Source organism: Microtus oregoni, unplaced genomic scaffold, assembly GCF_018167655.1.
Source record: "Microtus oregoni isolate MIOR12 unplaced genomic scaffold, Mior012 000016F_ref0000370, whole genome shotgun sequence".
Lineage (NCBI taxonomy): Eukaryota > Metazoa > Chordata > Mammalia > Rodentia > Cricetidae > Microtus > Microtus oregoni.
The window spans coordinates 23,809,177-23,831,965 of record NW_024543075.1 but is presented as its reverse complement, the minus strand read 5'-3'; the positions used below and the strand labels follow the sequence as shown (position 1 = coordinate 23,831,965).

Sequence of the window (22,789 nt, the reverse complement as noted above, 5' to 3'; positions counted from 1 at the left end):
TTTCACTTAAGACTGAGAACAAGCTTCTTGATTGTGGGTGTCCAGAGCTGCCTGTGGACTCTAAGGAGTCTGGCCTGTGACACATTACAAATTTGAGACAAAGCCTTGTTGCTAGGGGTGACCTTTATTGACCTGTAGCTTCTGCGGATTGTCTGAAGCACTCTGTTGTTGCTGTTCCTGCTTCCTTTCTCTGAGGCTCTAATTAAATCCTGATGATTTCCATGGGAAACTGTGAGGATGGGAGACTTGAAGGCGCAGAGTGGGCTTGTTGAGAGGGTGCCTGAGTGGGCTTAGCCTGTTTGGTTTAATTAATTAATTAACAAAAGCAATTAAAGGTGGAATGATTACTCTTGATGGTTTTTTTTTTTGGGGGGGGAGGGAATAGTCAGTGCCATGCATTTAGCTACAGTTTTGTTGTTTAGGCTAACTTAGAAGAAGTAGTCTTGTATTTCGTTCCTTTTAAAGATTTATTTATTTTATGTGCATTGATGTTTTTCCTGTGTGTATGTCTATGTAGGGGTGTTGGATCGTCCGGAACTGGAGTTACAGAAAGTTGTTAGCTGCCATGTGGGTGCTGAGATTGAGCCTGGGTCATCTGGAAGAACAGCCAGTACTCTTAACCTGAGCTATGTCTTCAGCTCCACTTGTGTTTCTTTTTAGTCTGTTTACTTGGTTCCTTCACCTCGTCTTCAATTGGGGTTGGTTATCCGGTGAGACCTGTTCAGGGAAAAAGATGTCATTAAGGAGAATAATGTACAAATAAATTTAATAACATGATTAATTTGTTAAAAATCATAATTTTATGCAAAATCATTCATGGTAAAAATTGTTCAGGCTGCTTGCAAAGGGTGTATAATGAAAATCTTTGTTTTATTCCAATCCGTTTTTGGTTTTTGATCATCTTAAAATATTCTTCAAATCTTACTGTACATGTATGCAGATAGAAGCCATTAGGAATACTTTAATTTTTCCTTGAAATATATCTAGGAACACACTTTAACGCTACCTGGGTATAAGTAGTGGTGGTGAGCTGGACTGGCTCAGACTGACTCATGGGACCCGACCCTTACATGGAGTAGATGCAGTGTCGTTGCCACCGAGCGAGGTGGAAACATTGACACATGGAATTTAACAAACTGCAGATTATTTTCTCCTTCTCCAGTATGGTTGTTAGCATTTACTGTTGAGGAAAGGGCAGACATTAGCAGTCTGCTTTAACACCAGTGTCAAACATGTGGGTGTGATGGCAGGAGCTGCAGGAGCAATTCTGGCCTAGCCTGCTCTACATGCTGAATCCCAGGTGAGTCTGCTTTACACAGATCACTGCTTGGTTGATAGGTTTTAAAAATCCTTTTTTTTTTTAAATCAAGAGTTTACAAATCTAGGAGTTAATACTGAAATTTATATCTTAGTATTCAAAGTCTCTGGGAGAGACCATATTGAAGACAGTCTCTGAGAGGCCTCTTTAAGACGGTGCCACTCTGGTCTGCAGCACTTGTCAACATTCTAAATGAAGTGCTACAGATGCCAGGCGTGGTGGTGCAGGCTTTAATCCCAGTGCTCAGGAGGCAGAGGCAGGCAGGTCTCTGTGAGTTCAAGGCTAGACTGGTCTACAGACGTAGTTCCAGGACAGCCAGGACTGTTACACAGAGAAATCCTGTCTCTAAGAAAAAAAAAAAGAAGAAAGAAAGAAAATGCCATGAACAGCTGGTGGCACCTATCTTTAATCCTAGCACTCAGGAGGCAGAGGCAAGCACATCTCTGGGTTTGAGGCCAGCCTGGAAGTTCCAGGGCAACCAGGGCTATAAAGAGAAACCTTGTCTTGACAAACCAAAAAAGAAAATGCCATGAACATTGATATTTTTACCATTTATTTTTTTCAGTTCTAGTGACTGGACTCATAATCTTGGATGTGCTACACAAGTGCTCTACACTGCAACTTATTTTCACACATTTACCTTTTTATTTTATTATTATTATTATTTTTTTTTTTTTCGAGACAGGGTTTCTCTGTGGTTTTGGAGCCTGTCCTGGAACTAGCTCTTGTAGACCAGGCTGGCCTCCAACTCACAGAGATCCTCCTGCCTCTGCCTCCTGAGCCCTGGGATTAAAGGCGTGCGCCACCACCGCCCGGCCACACATTTACCTTTTTTTTTTTAATTTTTTTAATTTAATTTTTTTATTTATTAAAGATTTCTGTCTCTTCCCTGCCACCGCCTCCCATTTCCCTCCCCCTCCCCCGATCAAGTCCCCCTCCCTCATCAGCTCGAAGAGTAATCAGGGTTCCCTGCCCTGTGGGAAGTCCAAGGACCGCCCACCTCCATCCAGGTCTAGTAAGGTGAGCATCCAAACTGCCTAGGCTCCCTCAAAGTCAGTACGTGCAGTAGGATCAAAAACCCATTGCCATTGTTCTTGAGTTCTCAGTACATATTTACCTTTTTAAATGGCTTTATTTGTGTGTGTGTGTGTGTGTGTGTGTGTGTGTGTGTGTATGTTGGGAGATGTAGAGGTGAGAGAACAACTTGTGGGACTTGATTCTCTCCTTCCACTGTTGGGTCCCAGGAATTGAGGTCTTCAAGCTTGGCAACAAGCACCTTTACCTTTTGACCCATTTTGCTGGCTCCTAATTTTTAAAAATTGATTTATGTACATGCGTTGGGTTATGTGAGTGCAGGTGTTTACAGAGGCCAAAAGACCAGGAGTTGGGATTACAGGAGGTTGTGAGCCACCTGACATGGGGCTGAGAGCCAAACTCCCATCCCTGTTAGAGCAGTAACTACTCTTACTGCTCTTAACACCTTTTCAGCTCTCCCCACACCTCTTTAATTTTTATTTGAGATAGGGTCTCACTAGGTTATTTAGGCTGGCCCTGAACTCTGGATATTCCTTCCTTAACCTGAGGAGATAAGATTACAGAGTTGACCACAGCACCTCATAGATAGCCTTAATACTGTGGATGAGTAAATTACTTTTAGGTGCTCTTTTTGTCTGTGGAGGGTGTAATCTTGGTTTTATATCATTGTCCTGCTGGTTTTGTAGAAAATAATTGGGAATGTTCTACTCTGTATTTTATTCTTTAAAAATTTGATAACGTTATTTTGTGAAACTGTTGCGTGAGGCCTGTGCTTTTAAGAAATAGCCTGTTAGCAACTTTCTTACTCATTTATAAGGTCATGGTCTGGCGCCCAACGTGGGGCTCGAACCCACGACCCTGAGATTAAGAGTCTCATGCTCTACCGACTGAGCTAGCCGGGCAGGCGGCTGGGGTGCTGGGAACGCAGCCCCGCCGCCGCCCCTATTACTTCATATGGCGCCCACGTGGACAACTGCTTCCACATAAAGCCTGAGACAGCTTGGGAAGTAATTCTTGAACAAAATGAAAGCATTGTGCCTGGTTTCTTGGTAGCAGCAATTTCTCGGTTCTACTCTGCTTGCTAGAGGCAAGCAAGCGCCTCATCTAAGAGAGGCTTCCTGACTCAGCTTTAGCTGCAAAGCCTGCAGCTCATTAAGAGGTCCTGCCACGAAACACTTAAACGGTGTTGACAAAAAGCTGATCACATGCTTTTCGGTTTTCAGCCATAGCAGGAAAAAGCTGCGCCGTTTAAAAATGCCGGCTTTCTGGGCTGTCCTGCCAGGGCAAATTCTGACTGTTTGAGGCAGGAGGGCTGGCTACCGAGAGGACTTGAGTGTTGTCTGTTGTAGCTCACTTGCTGGCAGGGACCTTGAAATGCCATGCAGTTGTTGCAGTAAACATGGCTACAGCCTGTATATCCGCCATAGGCTGGAAAGCTAAGGAATGAACTGGATCTAGCTGGCAAAGCCACGCCTTTAGTCCTACTGATATTGCTTGGTAAATTAAAGACTTCTGTGGTCAGAAAAAGAGAGATTACAGTAAAGAGAGATTCAAAGACAAAGAAAATTTCTAAATGGTTTGAAGTGTGTTAAAAATATATGCAGACTAAAATTTAAAGTTCTTAAAGTAACAAAAAAAAAAGGAAGAGAGTTGTTGTGTGTGGTAGCACACGCCTTTAATCCCAGTGCCTAGAAGGCATAGACAAACAGGTCTCTGTGAGTTCAAGGTGTCGTAGTGTACACCTTTAATCCCAATGCCTGGGAGGCAGAGACAGGCGGATCTCTGAGAGTTCAAAGACAGCCTGGTTTACAGAGTTACTTCAGGTCAAAGATACAGAGAACCTGTCTCAAAAAGCAAAAAGTTAAAAGTAAAAATAAACGAAATAGAGGTTAAAACAAAGCTGTACAAAGATGGAAAATACACAGAGAATCTTGATACTGTATGCTATTATGCTCTCTTTGAATTATTTGAATGCTGAGGAAGGAGCAACAGCTGCTAAAAGATATTTATTTATAAATACTGCTGAACTAATCCAACATAGATATCTTGAATTTGGATCTAAGGATATGATACTTTGGAAAAGAGTTCCTTATTTTGTTTTCACAGAGGATGAGACGCTGTTCATTTCTTCTATTCCGATTTGGTATGATGGACCACGTCCTCCTGAATGGTTCCTGTGCACGCCTTCAGAAAATTGCTTCGCTCAACTGCCAACTGAGATGAAACTAGCACACAGGTTATACCATGAAAGACCTAATTAACGACGCCCCCATTCAGCAGGAAGCAGTTTGGAGAGAAATAACTGCGCCCATATTCCCAAAATATGGTTTATAAATGTTCTTTTACATTTAAAGGGGGATATGATATAGATATGAATAATTTGCATTAGTATAGATTTTGCTTTATTGATAGAGATTTAAGGTCAATTTTGTTATATGTATAAGTGTTTCTGATTTTGATTAAGGTATTGTGATTGTGTAGTTCATTTAAATATGTACTGTATAATTAAGAAATATAGGTTGTTAATGGATAATCGTCGATAATAGTAAAGCTTGTAGTTATGTTAGTTAGATTTTCTAGATATATAGAGATGTATTTCAGTTAGATAGACATTCTTCATGTCTTTCAAAGATTACAGAATAGGACATTTAATGTTTTAATAACTGAGGACTTTTCATGACAATGAGACACTCTGCTCCTGGCAGCACCAATCTACTTCAAGAGGAAGATGGGCATCGAAGAGGCTCGTTATGGAGTTTTGATAGCCATTTGGGCAAGAAACTGCTCTTGCCTGGACTATTGCATAAACTGGACACAGAGAACCCGCAGAGAGAGGACTACTGAACTTGCCTAAGGTGAGATGATCTTTCGGGGTTCCTGATTCATTTTGAAAGAGTCTGCGAGACATTCTGCAGGACACAACAGATAGTGACTGAACTGACTTTGAATTTTCCTGCTTTATGGAAATGTCTGCTGGATACCATGGGCCTGAAGGCTGAAGATGGATGCCCCAACGGTACAGAGGAACTTTGGGTGACTATCCAGGCAGCGAGATGTCTCTGTCATTTCTAGAGTTTGAAGTTTCTTAGTTCTTGTTTACTTAGGTAATATATCTTTCTGGAGTCTTTGATGGAGTTAAGAATAGTTAGTTATAGTTATAGTTTTCCTTAGTTATGATAAAGATTATTGTAACTTTTACTTGATAACTGTTTTGTTATATGTAATTTTGCTATGTTAAAGCCTTTTTTTTGTTTAAACCGAAAAAGGGGAAATGATGGAGGAAGGCCATTGGCTAATAAAGGCACTGCCCTGGCCCATTTTATTGGTTAGAGGATAGGTGGGAGGAGTAAACAGAACAAAATGCTGGGAGGAAGAGGAAGTGAGGTCAGAGTCTCGACAGCTCTCTCGGGAGCAGACGCCTGAGAGAGACGCCATGCCCCGCTCCGGGCATGAAGCTCCGACCCAGGATGGACTAGGCTAGAATCTTCCCGGTAAGACCGGTTCTCACAGATTATTAGAGATGGGTTGATCGGGATGTGAGAATTAGCCTGTAAGTGCTAGAAGAGAATGGGCCAAGCAGTGCTTAAAAGAATACAGTGTCTGTGTAATTATTTTGGGGCATAAGCTAGCCATGTGGGCGGCCGGGTGTGGGGGACGCAGCCCTGCCGCCCCTTATTACTACAATGGTCTGATTGAATTAGACTATTATGTTGTTGTTGTTGTTATTATTATTATTATTGTGTCCTGCTATGTAGTTTTGGTTGGTATGGAACTTCCTATGTAGCTTGGGTTGGTCTCAAATTTATGTTTGTCTTTCTGCCTCTGCTTCTTGAATGCTAGGATTTATAGGCATGCCCATTCTTCTGGTTAGACATTCAGTCTAAAAGTCACTCACCCAGATAGAAGCATGCAGGACTCCTAGTCTATTTTGTGGAAAGAGCTTAGTGTCAGAGGGCTAGCCCCTCTTTGAATTTGAAATATGGGTTAGCTTGACCTCTTAATAATCTGAGAGCTTCTCCTGTCCAGAGTGGCTAATACCCATGTCAGGGTTTATTAGAGGGTTAAGTCATGTATTATTAAACAGTGGCCAACTGTATGGGTCTGGTTTCTGGTATTTGATCCATGCTAGATTTATTCTAGTCTGTCCTATTCTACTCTTTTTTTTATTTGTGATTATTGATCATACTTGTTCACAATTCCTCCCATAGAAGTATTTGTCAGTGTCTTTTAGTCTGCCTTAAACTCATAACAAAAGCATTCAGAATCTGAAGGCTTTGTTTTATGTTTTAACTGTTTCAAAGTGAGTTCTCTATTGGTGAATGTGACTCTGCAGTTATATTCCCAGTGGTCACAGGTTTGAGATTTCTTACAGAGATGAAAAGGGAATTAATTCTTTTGAAAACCTCTTTGGCATGTCTTGGCAGGCAATTCAGGGTAGAGGATATAGATAGGAGACTTCTGGATCCTTTTGCTTCTTCTATGTTAAGCCTTTCCTCCATTGTGCGGGGTCTACGAGGTGGCCCTTTGGGAGGTGATGGTGTTGACTAGGTCATTGGCCTGTGCTAGAGGTTCCAGAACCCACACTCTGCCTTCAGCAGTTTGGAGGAGGGACCTAATTAGAACCCACCTTGTAGGACTCTGATTCCACTTCAGCCTCCAGAAGTCTGAAAAAGACATTTCTGCTGCTTGTAAGCCACAAAGCCTGTGATGCTTTGTCACAGTGACAGCAGCCGACTAAGGTGCATCCTGATATCATTCATCTTCACTGTCATGGGAGACGCCAGTCACATGGGGACTATGGTTTAGTATGTAACAGGGAAAATTCTCTGGATGCCCAGGGAGCAAGAAAGGGTTCAGCTAGTAGCTTCTGGAGAAAAGTCAGTGGCGGCAAGGAAGTGAAGTGTTTCTCATCTCAGTTGAAATGAAAGAAGTTTTAAAATAGAATTACTGTTCATTCATATTCATACAAAGTCATTTGAAGGCCTCTGTGCTGGGAAGAGCCAGGTAGTGGAAATACCAAGATAAATGAACACTATGCTTCTAGTTGTGATTCTATTATAGATTGTAGCTGTAACAGGCAATGTTGGGATAATGTAAAGAGACAGGGTAAAGTATGGTGGGACTAAAGAAGGAGAGCTCATTAACTGGGACTTAGGGAAGGCTTTGTGTGTACGTTGTTGAGCTGCTGTGTTTGTTGTCTTGTTTTTACAGTCCTGGGGTTGAACTCAGGACCTTGCTCATTCTGTTGAGCTGTATCTTCATAGCTGTTGCAAACTCACACAAGAGTCTGTGTAAAAGCTTGAAGATGCAGACATGGTAAGGTTGGGAGAGAGCAAACTCAGTGTAACCCAAGGACAGAGTGCAGGGCAGGCCTTTAGAATAGCCAGCTCACTGAGTGTTGGGCCATCTTGTGTGTAATGTCGGGAATAGATGTGTAAGGTACTTCCTCTGAAAATACCTTCCCAGTTTCAGTTTAAAGTTCAATTTTGAGGCAGTTGCATTCATTCTTCAGGAAAGGCATATTAGACTTCAATCCTAATACAGGGATTTGTCTCCTGGAAACAGTACAAGAGCACAGTCACTGGCAGAAATGAATGATACTTACATCCAATACTCTACTCTTAATGGAGTTAGTATTTGCCCCTTTCTGTATTCTGGTCTAGAAGTTTGTTTATTTTGCTTAAACTGGTAGTTTCAGAGTGAGGGGGTTTGCCTCTTGGAGTCTATAGGACGTTCATTTTGGAGTATGGTAGCAGAAAGATGATGAGTTCATAGGCTATGTGGGGTCTTGTGTCAGAAAGGAAGGGAGGGGAATAGCTCAGTGGTTAAGAGTGCCCCCTTTAATCCCAGCCCTTGGGAGGCAGAGGCAGGCAGATCTCTGTGAGTTCCAGGCCAATCTGGTCTACAAGAGCTAGTTCCAGGACTGGCTCCAAAGCTACAGAGGAACCCTATCTCAAAAAATAACAAACAAACAAACAACACACAAGAAAAAAGTACTGTTCCCATCACCCACATTGGACAGATCACAACTACCTGTTATTCCAGTTGCAGAGAATCTGATATCCTCGCTTGGCCTCCGTGGGCACTTGCAGATACATGCACACATAGAAATGAAGAAACGAAAATCTCAAACAGCCAACAAAAGTGTTGCTGTATATGCCTCTGTTTTATTCCTTTTGCAGTTGCTAACATACATATACATATGTATATACTACACACAATACATGTGTACCGTGTGTGTGCGTGTGTACACAAGTAAAGTGAGGTCACCTGCTCTTTGCTGTTTTGGGGACACATGTTATCAGGATAGCACTGATTTGAGCCACCAGGGTCAGACTCTCCAAAGAAACTTTGAAGTGTGTGAGGACTGACTGTATCTGTGTTTTAAGAAGAGTGTGTGGCAGTTAGTACCTGTTTAAAAGAAACTACTGATAGAATACACTGTGATTGAATTTAGTGAGCAATGTGAGCTTGTCAGTACTTTATATTCAAAGAACAATCCATGGCATACCTCTTAGTGAAATAGTGAGGACCTTGCTGTACCAGGCCCTCCATCTAAACCCACCAGTGGTCCTGGCACTCCCTGGGTCTGAAGTCTTTGTCACCATACTGACGTCTAGAGTCAGTTGTATGCATTTGTTCTGAGGCTTTTTCTGATCTGCTTTGGGTTTCCCGATTTGTATTCTGCCTCTAGTCTCTCTTTTGGTGTTGCTTTTCTTGGTTGTTCTGCATACCTCAGCAGGAGAATGTGCACTGCCATTGCTTCATATCAGAAGAAATGATTTTTGTTCCAAGATACTTTTTACAGTGAGTTTCTGTTACTCAAAAATTGACCTTCTCCTCCCTCCTTTTGCCCCCCTCGCACTTGATTCTCGTGTTTTGTCATTCACACAACTCAGGAAGACACTTATTCCCGCAGAATTCAGATCTGTGGTTTAACTCTAAGCCTTCTCCAAGTTCTTGGCCATCACATATCTACTCTGTTGAGTGAACTGACAGGATATACGTAACAATTTTAAAAGACTATTAAGATGAGGTTTTTTTTTGTTTTTGTTTTTGTGTTTTTAAATTGAGGCTCTTTAGACTGTTCCTGGAAAAGTTCCAGTTAAATTTTTTTGAGGTTTTCATTTTGTACTGTTAGTGACAGTTTCTTACGCTCTGCCTTCTGGTGTGGCTGGCCATCTTTTCCACTTCTTTTTCTCTTGATGGTGGCAGTTGTTTTGGGACAGGGTGACATTTATCTCTGGCCTAAAATTCATCCTCTACTCAAGTATGACCTTGAACCTCTGATCCTCTTTATTCAACCTTCAAAATGTCAAGATTATGGCCTTGTGTCACATTACTGAGTTTACGCGGTGCTGGGGATCAGACAGACCCAGGGCTTTGTGCCTGCTAGGCAAGCGCTCTGCCACCTAAGCTGTGCCCCAGCTTTCCTTGGTGCTTTTGATTGATCTGTGTCCATTCACGCTGCGGTAGAGAGTAAGTACCTCTATGGTCTTCCAGCGGTGGGAAGTGCTCTTCTGTTTTCATAAGTGCCGTCTTTCTCCTGTGACAGTAAACGGGAGCTGTGCTTATCATTATGTTACCCGTGATGTCATCCTACAGCTACATAGGAGCATGCAGCTTTGGTCTTGTGTACACTATGAATCATCGTGTGTGTGTGTGTGTGTGCTCGTGTACATGCATGTCCTCATGAGGGTATGTGCATATGTACTTACAGTTTGAATTTTCTTTTTGTGTGAAAAAAGAATCCACCCTTTGCTTTAGTGGTGTGATCTTTTGAGACAAGTAACCCTTAGACTGACTGAACTCACTACGTACGTAGTCCAGGATGACCTTGAACTTTAGATCTTCTGCTTTTACCAAGTAAATACTGGGATTATAGGTACTTGTTGCTAACAGATGAGGTGGCACACACCTTTAATCCCAGCACTTGGGAGGCAGAGGCAGGCGGATGTCTGTGAGTTCAAGGCCAAATGCTCTGCCATGGAGCCCTTACAAATCGTCTAAAAAGTGAGTTCTGAGTCAGCCAGAGCTATTACACAAAGAAGCCCTGTCTTGGGGAAAAAACAAAAACAACAACAAGTGGTGTTGTGGGGCCAAAACAGCAAAACACAAATATATTACCATACTCATCTTGGTTTGTTTCTGAAACATGGCTCAGGGGCTTGCTGTGAAGCTGATAGTTCTTCTGCCTTAGTCTCTGAGGGCTGGGATAACAGGAGTGTACCATCTTGCCTGGCCCTTCCAGTTCTTCTAAGTCTGGTTACCAGTTTTCCTTTTTTATTTTATTTTTTTTATTTTTGGTTTCCTGAGACAGGGTTTTTTGAGACAGGGTTTCTCTGTAGCTTTGGAGTCTGTTCTGGATCTAGCTCTTGTAGACCAGGCTGGTCTTCAACTCACAGAGATCCGCCTGCCTCTGCCTCCCTAGTGCTGGGATTAAAAGCATGCGCCACCATTGCCTGACTCAGTTTTCCTTTTTTTTTTTTTTTTTTTTTTAGTTTTTCGAGACAGGGTTTCTCTGTAGCTTTGGAGCCTGTCCTGGCACTAGCTCTTGTAGACCAGGCTGGCCTCGAACTCACAGAGATCCGCCTGCCTCTGCCTCCCGAGTGCTGGGATTAAAGGCGTGCGCCACCACCGCCCGGCTTCAGTTTTTCTTTTTTAAAGGATAGTTTCTCACTATATAGTCCTGGCTAGCTTTTAGTTGCTACATACACTAAGTTGACCTCTAACTCTCAAAGATGTGCCTGCCTCTGCCTCCGCCTCCCTAGTGCTGGGATCAAAGGTGTGTACTACTTCACCTGGCTTCATTTTTCCTTCCTTTTAAAGTACGATATAGGAACTAAGATAAAATCTGTCATGATGCTGTTGTCAAATCTTTGACTCAGAACTTTACGGTTCTTGGTTCCATCTTACTTTGGACTATTTACTTTTGCTTCTGTGGGAAAGCACTCAGGAGACAGGCAGGTGCGTCTTTGTGGGCTTCAGGCCAGCCTGGGCTACAGGGCAAGTTCCCAGCCAGCTAGGACAACAAGCGAGACCATTTTTCAAAAAATAAGATAAAATAAGCCTTAGCTTCAATAGGAAAAAGTGTGAACAGACAGTTTTATGCACAGGAGGGTGAATTGAATATGTGGATGATATTCTCTTTTGGTTAAAAAAAGTTTAGAATTTTATTTTTAAAAACTGATGCTGGGGATGGGTCCCAGGGCCTTAATGAATATTGGGCAAATGCTCTGCCATGGAGCCCTTACAAATCGGCTGACTCTTTCCTATCCTGCCACCCTCCCAAAAGCCAAAACAAAACAAAACAAAATCACACTTCATAGTCATCATCCTGTTGTGTTTGCCTCTTTCCTAGTTATCTGTTCTCTGTGTGCATTGAGCCGTGTGTTGTGGAAGCAGGTATCCTACTACCCACAAAACTGAATTCCATCGGAATCGTGCCTGTGGCTTGAGAGGTGTTCTGTCAGGAAGCTGCCTAGACAGATGCTGCTTTTGTGTCATTAGCAAATTTAGTTTCCCTTACTGTAACAAGTGATTTAAATGTATTTTATCTGCACAGGATTGTAACATTGACTTGGGCCTACTAAAGCCCCTTGCCTGTATTGAAAACCACATTATGAGCCGGGCAGTGGTGGCGCACGCCTTTAATCCCAGTACTCTGGACCAGAGATAGGTGACTCTCTGTGAGTTTGAGGCCAGCCTGGTCTACAAGAGCTAGTTCCAGGACAGCTAGAACTGCTACACAGAGAAACCTTGACTCAAGAGGGGGGGAAAAACACATCACTAAGATGGAGGCCTCTGACTGTTAAACACTGTATCAAATGTGCTCTGTGATACTTTGGGCTAAAGAGGGTCTCTGATAAAGAGTCTTCTAAAGGAAAACTTGGTTATTGACAGCTTGTTGGAAGTACTTCTTTATATCCTTAGATCTGCATTGTGCCTTTTGCTGTTTTATACTTACAGGTTGTTGGCATGTTTCCACATATCTCTTATGGTATAATTCTTGAGCAATTTCCCGAAAGATGCGCCGAGCACTCTTCTGTAAAATCAAAAGGGAAGGTTTGTCTTTCAGGAGCGTAAGCTCCACCTTTATTACAGGGGACTCAGCAGTGGGACCCCTCTGCAGCCACACATTGGCTCTTGTGCTCTGAGTGCATTCAGTAGAATGCATGGCTGAGATCTATTGGCAACTTCCTCCCCAGATGACTGCAGAAGATTCCTAACAGGGATCAGAAGCCTCTAGGGTAGAAGTTACTGTGTTCTTTGGGCTTCCTAGCACAGCTCTCATTTGAACTGGTTCCCATCTGCCACTGTGTTGAAATACAAGTACTAGCAGTACCTTTTGTGAGTCCTCTTTGGTTTCTCTGCTTCTTGAACTGTTAGATTTTGACTGTGAAGAATAAGAAAATCTGTGAACATTTTGTGATATTTTATGCTGAAAGAGAACTGAGCTAATTCAGTGTTTGAATGACACACTATATAATTTTCATAACATTTTTGATGCTTTTGTTTAATTAATAAATGAAGTAATGACTTAAATGAATCTATTACAGCATATGAAAGAATTCTAATAGATATTTATACTCCCACTTTTGAACATGTAGACATCAAAGATAGTCCTTTTTGGTACATTTAGGACTTGAATTTTTTAATTTATTTTTTTTCCTCATTAGTGTTTTACTTGCATGGGTGTTGGATCCCATGGAACTGGATTTACAGACAGTTCTGAGCTGCCATGTGGTGCTGGGAATTGAACCCCGTCCTCTGGAAGAGCAGCCAGTGTTCTTAGCCCCTGGGCCATCTCTCCAGCCCCTAGGTCTGGAATATTTTAAGGCAACTTCTATTATCTTCATTAACTGTTTCTGCTCTTAAAAATTGTTCTGGTTTTCCTAGATGAAAGTAGCCTCTCCCTCTCTACCCCTCGCCCTTGGAGTAGAGAGAGCCATCACAGGTACTGAGTTCCCTAGTTGTGAACTCTGACTAGCAAGCAGTCTCAGTTGTGAAGGCTCAAGTGACTGCAGCCTTCTCCCAAGTGGAGGCCCTTGGAGATGTGAACCAGGTGTTTGCTGGGCCAAGTGTTTCTGAGGCGGACAGATGAAAATAACTTCTGTGGTAGCATTCAAGGTGAGAACATTGGACTTACTCTGAAGAGGACTATGAAGATGACACACACCCCGGCGATGTAGATGGAGAACAGTGCTATGATCACTATCAGGAGACTGTGCACCTCCCTGCTGAGAAGTCCTTCTTCATGGTGGAGACAGAAAGAAGAGGCACTGTTGAAGCACATGCTGGCAGGCATCGACGAAGTTTCACTTATGTCATTTAGAGGTGGAGCCTGAACTTGCTGTGCTCACCATCCCAGCAATGTCTGCCTGGGGCCCCGTGAGGAGAAGATGCTCAAGAATGGGCTAAGTCGTGGCCTTGAAATGCGTTACAACAGATAGGCTTCTTCATACAATAAAAACATTAAAAATTAAATTGAAGAGCCAGCCATGGTGGCTCATACTTTTAATGCCAGCACTTGCAAGACAGAAGCAGATGGACTCTGAGTTTTGAACCAGTCTGCTCTACATAGCAGGTTCTACGACAGCCAGGGCTACATAGTGAGACTTTGTCCCAAACAGATAAATTGAGTTGAACATCTGTTGTAGGGCTAAGAAGTATCTTTTTGGTTTTTGATTTTTTTTTCCCTCCCTTTCTTCTACTGTTGATTGAACCTTCTGCCTCAACATGCTTAGGCCTTGAACCACCGCACTACAGCCAGCCCAAGAATTACTTTTTCTCCTTAAATACAGGGACATTGAAATTTTCTTTTTGTTAGAAGTGATCAACAGGTGTCACCAAGCCTGTTGCTGCAGTGCAGATATTTTCTTGGTATTTGTTGGTGCAGCTGTTTGAAGCTGACCTGAGCTATCTGGTAAAAACTGGAGGAGGCGGAGCCCTGAGGAGCTAAGAGCCAGCCGCTTGCTTTCAAGGCAGTTGTGGCATGTGTGTCCCCTAGTAAAGCCCTCCACGGACTAATACTGAATGCTTTTTCACATTCTGAATTTTCCTTTTGGGCAGGAAGTGTCCTGTGTTCAAAGAGGGGATTAAGTAACTGTGTCTTTCTGAACTGACTATATGAAACATGAAATACAACTAGATACAAAATTATTTCCCACTAACCTATTCCAGCTAAATATCCCATAGGTCCTGCCCCATTGACTCAGTTTGTACAATGCACTTTTTCTTTGTAAATTGTAACATTTTGTTCAGATCTTTAAACCTTTATCTCATAAGCACAAATTATGTTATAAATCTGGAAATATAATATCTTGACCCAAGCTGATAGTTTCTAGAACCTTCCTGACTCACTCCCATCTGGTATCCACAGACACAGAGACAATGGAGGCCCTTCTGAGTTCTCTTTCCATCCCCAGACTTCACTGATGAGCAGCTACTCTTTGTCCTTCTGCTGCAGTGTCTAGGTGTAACACGGGGGGGGGGGGTCCTGTGTGTGTGCAGTGTCTAGGTGTAACACAGGGGGGGTCCTGTGTGTGTGCAGTGTCTAGGTGTAATATGGGGAGTTCCTGTGTGTGTACAGTGTCTCGTTGTAACACGGGGGTGTCTGTGTGTGCAGTGTCTAGGTGTAACATAGGGAGGCCTGTGTACAGTGTCTAGGTGTAACATAGGGAGGTCTGTGTGTGTGCAGTGTCAAGGTGTAACACGGGGAGGCCTGTGTGTGCAGTGTCTAGGTGTAACATGGGGAGGCCTGTGTGTGCAGTATCTAGGTGTAACATGGGGAGGCCTGTGTGCAGTGTCTAGGTGTAACATAAGGAGGCCTCTGTGCAGTGTCTAGGTGTAACACGGGAGGCCTGTGTGTGCAGTGTCTAGGTGTAACACTGGGGTGTCTGTGTGTGCAGTGCCTAGGTGTAACATGGGGAGGTCTGTGTGTGTGCAGTGTCTAGGTGTAACACGGCGAGGTCTATGTGTGCAGTGTCTAGGTGTAACACGGGGAGGCCTATGTGTGCAGTGTCTAGGTGTAACACGGCGAGGTCTATGTGTGCAGTGTCTAGGTGTAACACAGGGAGGCCTATGTGTGCAGTGTCTAGGTGTAACACGGGGAGGCCTATGTGTGCAGTGTCTAGGTGTAACACGGGGAGGCCTGTGTGTGCAGTGTCTAGGTGTAACATGGGGAGGTCTATGTGTGCAGTGTCTAGGTGTAACACGGGGAGGCCTATGTGTGCAGTGTCTAGGTGTAACACTGGGGTGTCTGTGTGTGCAGTGTCTAGGTGTAACATGGGGAGGTCTGTGTGTGTGTGCAGTGTCTAGGTGTAACACGGCGAGGTCTATGTGTGCAGTGTCTAGGTGTAACACAGGGAGGCCTGTGTGTGCAGTGTCTAGGTGTAACACGGGGAGGCCTATGTGTCTTACCAACTTTCTCAGAAATTGGCTTAGTATTGCACCAGTTAGAATACCACCCTGTAAGAGAAGCAGAGGTGACCAAAAATTGGACTCAGAAATAAAGAGGATTAAACATTAATTTGGAAAGAAGCCACCAGTAGATCCTTGGCCTTTGTCATTCTGCCTGAATATCAAAAAAGAAAAACTGATGACTGTGGCTTCCTGAAAAGATCCCTGACAATCCCCCACTCACACGAGGACATCAAACCTACATAAACACCAGCAGTACTTTCACCAAGCCAGTCCCTTGAGCAGTCTGAGATAAAGACTGATAGCAAACGGTCTGGTAGCACATGCCTGCAATGCAAGCTCCTTGGGAAGCTGAGGCAATAGGAGTATTTGAGCCAAGAGTTCAAAGCCAGCCTAGAACACTGTAGCAATGCTTGATATCTTTTAAAGAGTCGGAAAAAAAAAAAAGAAAAATGAACAATAACAGAAAAAAAAGGCTTCACACAGTTTTGGAGCTGACAACATGTTAGCGAGTGTGACGCAGCCCTGTGGACTGACCTCTTACCACCAGTGTAGTCCCGCTTCCAGTCTGTTTAGCTCTCGGTGCTGGCTCATGGGGAAATGCTATTCCACAGATGTAAATCGCGCTGTCATTTGGAGACACCCTGTTGACAGTGAGGGAGACTCGGTTCTGGTCCAGGGTTTCTTCCACTGTGAACTTGTCTGCCTTATTCCTGCATCCATCCAAGCACAGAGCCTCAGGCTGATGAGCGCCACAGCGAAACCACAGGCTTCTTGGTTGCTTTGAAGAGCATCCAGTTGTGGAAAAGGTACACTCCAAGGTGACAGTCTCAGAAGTGTAGTCCACCTCGAGGTAACGAGGCTGCACCACAGAGACAGTGCAGGCGCCCACCACACCTGTGTGAAGAAGCACGTGAATGTTGGGGAGCTTCTTGGCTGCCGCTGCTTCTGGCCCTATTGAGCGAGGGACCAGTCAGGCTCTGGTTCTTGTCCTACTCCCATTACAAACAAGACCGTAAAGACAACAGTGGGACTCGCCTGTGCTAACTCACTGCTGCTGGTCTTTACCTGATGGTTGTTGCCATGTCACCCAGCTACCTGTGGACAACCTCAGAGAGCTTCTCACAGGGTCAGTGTGGCTAGTGGAGGTGGTGTGTCTGAAGCCAGAAGGACATTCTATTTTTTTTTTAAGATTTATTTATTTACTATGTATACAGTGTTCTGTGTGCCTGCACATCAGAAGAGGGTGCCAGATCTCATACAGATGGTTGTGAGCCACCATGTGGGTACTGGGAATTGAACTCAGGAACTCTGGAAGAGCAGCCAGTGCTCTTAACCTCTGAACCATCTCTCCAGCCCCCAGAAGGACATTCTTAATGCCTACAAGCATTTCCTTGATCTCAGACCATCTATGTAATCTTGAAGAGCCTGTTTCCTCCTACACACCCCTTGGTTTGGGGTTTGATCGACACATGAGCACCACCAGGTTTTCTGCCTTTTGGGGGCTGGATTGCCTAGGGATGAATCTGGTGTCCACTTGGGAATTAGGATAATGGGAAGAGATTGCCTATGAGAAAATGCAGGTCTGACTACTGTAGAGCGGAGGTCAGGGAGGAGTCCTGTTGTAGAGTAACAAGGAGAACACAGACGGGCATTGGAACCTGTCTCTGCACTTGTGGCTCCGAATGCTGCCTGGGTCTCCTATGATGGTAGGGATGCTGCTCCCTTGTGCAGTTCATATGGTTTAAGTGATGTGTGTAATAGAAGGCAGCCATTTCTGTTGCTGCCCATGCCATTACTGCTGTGCACTGTGTGGAGCTGCTTGGAGCTTGAGTTCCTATCTTGACCGTGTCACATGAGGAATAGTATTGGTGGAGGCAGATGGGAATTTATATGAGTTTTCAGTTCAACTTCTGCCTAGTTCTACGCGCCAAATGGTCTCAGAAAAAATAATGGGCCAAATGGTCTTGCTTATCCCACTTTGTTCCTAAGAATGGGAGAGGGGAATCAATCCAAGTCCTCTGGTGCTTATATTCATTTAGCAGTGGTTCCCAATCTTCTAAGGCTGGGACTCTTTAATACAGTTCCTCCTGTTGTGGTGGCCTTTAATCATAAAATTATTTCATTGCTACTTTATAACTATAATTTTGCTGCTGTTTTGAATTAATGTAAATATCTGATATTTGACCCCCAAAGGTCTTCAACCCCCAGGTTGAGAGCTGCTGATTGAGGGGCTGGGACTCTTAACATTTTGTCCTGCAGGTTCCCACCCAGAGCAGCAGAAGGCAGGGAAGTTAGTCCCCGCGTTTGTGAGAGGCTGTGCTCACATTTCACTCTGAGCTGTGTGTAGGCTGATGGAAGCTGAGGCTCTGTGAGTCAGCTGGGAGTACCTCCTGGCTCCTTGTGTGCCCAGGGCAGTGGGCTCCTCTGCGCCTGTTGACTGAGCCCCCCCCTCCCCCTCATCAGGGACAGTCACCTTAGAAGTCCTCTACATGCAGATTGGAAATGGATCAGTCCTGTCAGGTTCCAGCACTGCAGATAGAGCCCCAGTCTCAGATGACTTCCGTGTGAAGAGTTTAAAAGTAGAGCCAACCTCTAACCCAGTAAAAAGTACTTACAACTTAGGAGTTTCCTATCTCAGCCTCAGGATGGAAGAAAACACGAGACAGGCCAACAGAGGGGGCAGTGCTGTTCCTCCCCCTCCAGTTGAGCAATGTTAGCCAAAACAAGAATTCTGGATGGTGTCTCACCAAAGCCCTCTCCTGTGAAGTTTTTCTTTTAGGAATTCTTAAGTTCTATAGTTTTGCTTTGTTTTTAAAATCAATTTCTACTGAAAATGTTCAAAGTTTATCTTGGGAGGAAATAAAATCACCTTACTACTTTTTGAAAACTAAGGAATACTGTAAACTTTGTTTGTGCTTACGTAGGTCTGCCTGTTCAAGCGTGTGCACTTGTGTTGGTGGGCATGCATGCATGAATGTTGAGGTGCATATGGAGGCCGGAGGATAACCTCAGTTGTGTTCTTGGGAGTCGTCTACTTTGTTTTTCCAGATGGTCTTAGTGGTTGAGTAGACTGGGCTGGCTAGTGAGCCCTGGGGAATCTGCCCATCTCTGCCTTCCCATCACTGATATCGTGTGTGTCACCAGGCCTGACTTTTTACATGGGTTCTAGAAACCACATGTAGGTATAGCAAGCACATCACTGAGTTATTTCTCTAGCACCAACATTTATTATTATTAATAAATTATTGTTATTATAGCTTTTCAAAACATAGACTTTTTAAGACAAGACTGTATAGCTCTGGCTGTTCTGGAACTCGCGCTTTAGACCAGACTAGCTTCAAACAAACTCAGAGATCCACCTGCCTCTGTCTCTGCCTCTGCCTCCTGAGTCCTGGGACAAAAGCAAGTGCCACCACCACCCATCCCAACATTATATTATCGTGGAGAATGTCAAGGATGGAAAAGTAGGTACCTAGCACAGCAGACCCACCGTTGCCTGGCTTTCCCTCAGTCTTGTTTCATCTCTCCTTACTGTCTCGTCCTTGTACCACTTTGTTACTGTATCTGCAAACATTTCATGGTACAGCTGGAGAGGTTGGTTTTCTTTAACCAACTAAAATAGTGTGTAAAAGTAGTATATAACTCATTGTAGACAGTAGAGTCGTTTAAGAGATCACCGTGGTTCCTTAACCAGAAAAACTAGTTAACATTCTAGTATCATTCATTCTCTTCCCCTCCCTGTAGCCTGCTTTCCTTTTCTTGTGTGTGAACCCAGAGCCTTGCGTATGCTAGGCTCACTGCTAGATGGTCGACCTACCCTATATTTCTTTACAGATGAGGAGAACATACTAATTTCAAGAACTTCTGCTCCATTTCTTTCCTTGCAGTCTAAATTTTATGGATAAATCTGAGATTATTTATAACCGTGATGAAAGAAATAACTTTTATAGAGCTAGAACAGATACAGGCAGAATTTGGAGATATTATGGGGTGACTTTTCTCTAGAACATGTTACAGTAGCTTTAAAATTCTTTTCGGCCTTTAGGAACACTGTCCTATGGGATACTAGGCAATTCTTGTGCAGTGTGCAAGCTTGCCCGTTTGGGAATTGACTTGTTAGCACATGAGGTGCTGAGCAGATCCTGTCAAGACTAGCAGGAAACCTTCCTTCAGCTGTGGGGAAGAAGAAACCCCACATCCTTACTGTAGTGCTACACATTTTAAATTATTTGGCAAGAGCTTAAGTATACGTTTATTAGGAAGCAACAGTTCATTTAAATGAAATGGAGAAGAGAAAAAAACCATCCTTACCGACATGAAATAGGATCAGGCTGATTTCCAGCGGGAGGCCGATCTTGCTTGTACTCACAGGGCCCATCACTCTGCATGTGCTGGGCATGTACTCAAGAGGACGGCCTTCCTTGTCCTCCTTTTTCAGAAAGGAAGAAGTAAAGAGGAACTCTTATTAAGGAAGCACAAGCAGGAACTTTTAGAAATTGTGTAAACATGGTTTCTAACAAGTTTCACCATTTAAAGTTGAGATTTTGGTTGGTTTTTCTAAACGTGTGTATTTTAGAAATTTTCATAGGCATTTAACGTTCCGTGTGGAGGTTCACTTTATACCTAGCCATGTCCCAGGAAGTCACGTGGTTCTCATGAGTGCTCTTGTTGCTGCTGTGGTCATGTGTGGAGAGCCTCTCAGGGCAGAAATTGCTAAACCTGAGCAGCCGCAGGCCATGTTTCCTGTAGGCTTGGGAGAAAAAACAGTGGTCAACACATCCTAGTATGGTGAAGAAGTGTGTGGCTGCTGTTAAGCATGTCCACCTGGCTTTAATTTGGACTCCTTAGTATTGACAAGCAAATTGAGTGTGCCCCTGGTCTGTGTTCTGGGTATGAGTCACACACAGCCCCCACTGTCAACACACACACACAGCCTGTCAGTCAGGTGGTTCTCCATAAGTAGCAGGAACTGACTCAGGCTGATCCAGCAAAAGGAGACCTGTTAAGAAGGTTTGAGATGGCGCCTGGAGAGCCATGTGAGCTCAGAGTCGGGAGGTGCTTGAGTGACGCTGTACACTGGTGTGATGCTGTGCTGGGCTGCTCCCTCCGGGCACTCAGTGACGCTGTACACTGGTGTGATGCTGTGCTGGGCTGCTCCCTCCGGGCACTCAGTGCTGCACACTCGTCATAATGCACCTACCACTCCCCAGTCTACCGCGCTAGCCACTTGGTGTCTATGCCTGCACTTAGCAAAAAGCCTCCTGTTCTTTTGGGTCATTCCAGTCTTGGCAACAGACCAAGGTGCTGCACCAGTCCCCTGCTGCAAGGAAGGCCAGAAAAGCAGCTTCCTCACCCCCACCCAACGAAGGATTAATTCCCCAAATGGGCTGGCCACTGAAGGTACATACAGTCTTTCCCCAGTATCCATTGTGCTCTAGTCACCTGATGGTGGTAGATCTGTTTAGCATCAGAAGCCTCACTCTGAATTCAGTGGCCTGTCACCATAGCCTCTAAAAGCACCCCACATTCAAAGATACTCTTGGTTTTGTCCTTGTATAGTCAGGGTATGGCTTGGAGGAGAGCGTGACCTTGCCTGCTTTCCACACCGCAGGCTCTTAATGTTTATAGGTTTGGAAGTGTTTGACAGATGACTTAGGGAATGGGTCAGCATCTCTTGAAAAGTCTGTGTGTCTGTAAATTAAATTCCTCATGAGCCTATTTTAGTTTTCATGCAGGTAACCTTCTAGACTGGAAGTTGAGTAAGTGTTCTGTATATGTGGTTCCTTGTACTGATCAAACCTTCCTTTCAAATACTAGCAGTTAACCTCTGACCCCATATTTCAGTATTTCCTGGCTAGTTTTCTGAGCCACAAGAGAAGCTCCGTCAGTGTAGGATCTGGATGCAGACGGCCCGAGAGCATCACTGGGAAATTCTGTCGCTCCTTCCAGCTGTGTCCACCAAGGGTGTTCAGCACCCGGAATACTAGCGCTCCCTTCCCTTCCCTCTTAGTGAACCATTTGTTCAAGGATTTAACTTGATGTTTTTATTTGTTCTAGTAGGTGGCAAGTGGGAGAAACCGTCAGAAATTTTGGAAATCAAGGGACAGAATTGGGAAGAACAAGTGAACAGCCTGCCTGAAGTCTTCAGGAAGGCTGGCTTTGTCGTCGAAGCTTTCACCAGACTGCCGTACCTGTGTGAGGGCGACATGTACAACGACTACTACGTGCTGGACGACGCTGTCTTTGTCCTCAGACCAGTGTAAACGTGCGGGCCAAGCCTTCAGAGCCCAGAAGAGGGGCTGTGCCCAGTGATGCGAGGGGACTGCCTCTGGAGGCTGCCATTCTCAGTATCGTGTAGGAATTTTAAAAGCCAAAATACTAATTCTTTCTTTGTAGTGTGTAAAGGAGTGTTTTTAAAAACAAAACCCCAACTCTTTGTGTATTTTTAATCAAGTCTTTACTCAGAGTCACGCTCCAAATGCAGGTCACTCTCCAATTATGATGGAAGATATTTTTTATACTTAATTGCTGTAGGGACTCATTCCCAGACAAAGCAATAGTCATGATGTCATGGAACCAATAAATGGATTGTTTTTAATAAATGAAGACTGGCAATAAAGCTGTCCCTTCAATTCCAAATATTGATTATAAGGTAGAGCCACTGATAACTCTTTCATGTTTAGAAACTCCTTCTGTTGCTATTCAAAAAAATGTTTTTAATCATGCTAATAAACGTTTTTGGAGATGACTCTGCCCCACATTTAAGTTACTTTCCAACTCTTCTTGTAGTCTACTACAGCTTTGGATTCAGGATGCTCAGTTGAAGCCTGACTTGAAACATGCAGGCAGAACAGGGAAGGCAGGCTTCAGCTTGGGCATGGTGGAGCATGAAGCTTGCAGAGAACCTCTGGTGGTTTTGACATCCTTAGAATGACCAGCTTCATTTAGATAGAGTGCTCTAGGAAGCACCATTCGCAGCTCTGACCAGCCTCTCCCACAGCTCTGTTCTCC

The 22,789-nt window shown here is 44.0% G+C and overlaps 2 protein-coding genes and 1 non-coding gene across 6 annotated transcripts in view; 1 reads left to right on the top strand and 2 right to left on the bottom strand.

The window, feature by feature from the left end:
* The window catches only part of Mettl9 (methyltransferase like 9), a 43,618-nt gene extending 21,092 nt beyond the window's left edge, over positions 1–22,526 (top strand). The window contains exon 5 of one of the 2 annotated variants that reach the window (XM_041666368.1): positions 21,839–22,526. In XM_041666368.1, the coding sequence (XP_041522302.1) occupies positions 21,839–22,041 (203 nt within the window). In that variant the 3' untranslated portion in view covers positions 22,042–22,526. Of the gene's footprint in view, positions 1–21,835 lie in introns of both variants that reach the window. The other variant, XM_041666367.1, reaches the window with a different exon arrangement.
* Positions 662–20,198, bottom strand: Igsf6 (immunoglobulin superfamily member 6). 3 transcript variants are annotated; one of them, XM_041666372.1, is made up of 6 exons: positions 20,090–20,198; positions 16,313–16,672; positions 13,503–13,606; positions 12,699–12,749; positions 12,321–12,398; positions 662–717 (listed from the first exon to the last, which is right to left on the bottom strand). In XM_041666372.1, the coding sequence occupies exons 1-6, from the start codon at positions 20,175–20,177 to the stop codon at positions 679–681; spliced, it is 720 nt and encodes a 239-aa protein (XP_041522306.1). In that variant the 5' UTR covers positions 20,178–20,198; the 3' UTR covers positions 662–678. The 3 variants fall into 3 exon arrangements, with proteins under 3 accessions (XP_041522306.1, XP_041522304.1, XP_041522305.1); XM_041666370.1 differs by lacking the exon at positions 662–717 and adding an exon at positions 8,524–9,899; XM_041666371.1 differs by lacking the exon at positions 662–717 and adding an exon at positions 8,524–9,899 and having other exon boundaries at positions 13,503–13,603.
* On the bottom strand, positions 3,183–3,255 carry Trnak-cuu. The gene has a single exon. It is a non-coding gene; the product is annotated as a tRNA-Lys (tRNA).
* Positions 22,527–22,789: the final 263 nt, after the last annotated feature.

Excerpts from the sequence above, each read along its gene's own strand:
- Igsf6 (XM_041666370.1), bottom strand. The coding sequence starts at position 20,177 with ATGCCCAGCACATGCAGAGTGATGGGCCCTGTGAGTACAAGCAAGATC. Across the intron at positions 16,673-20,089 it reads CCTGATCCTATTTCATGTCG|GTGTGGTGGGCGCCTGCACT; the intron begins GTAAGGATGGTT and ends TTCTTCACACAG. Across the intron at positions 12,399-12,698 it reads CCAAAGAGGACTCACAAAAG|AAGAGTGCTCGGCGCATCTT; the intron begins GTACTGCTAGTA and ends TTGATTTTACAG.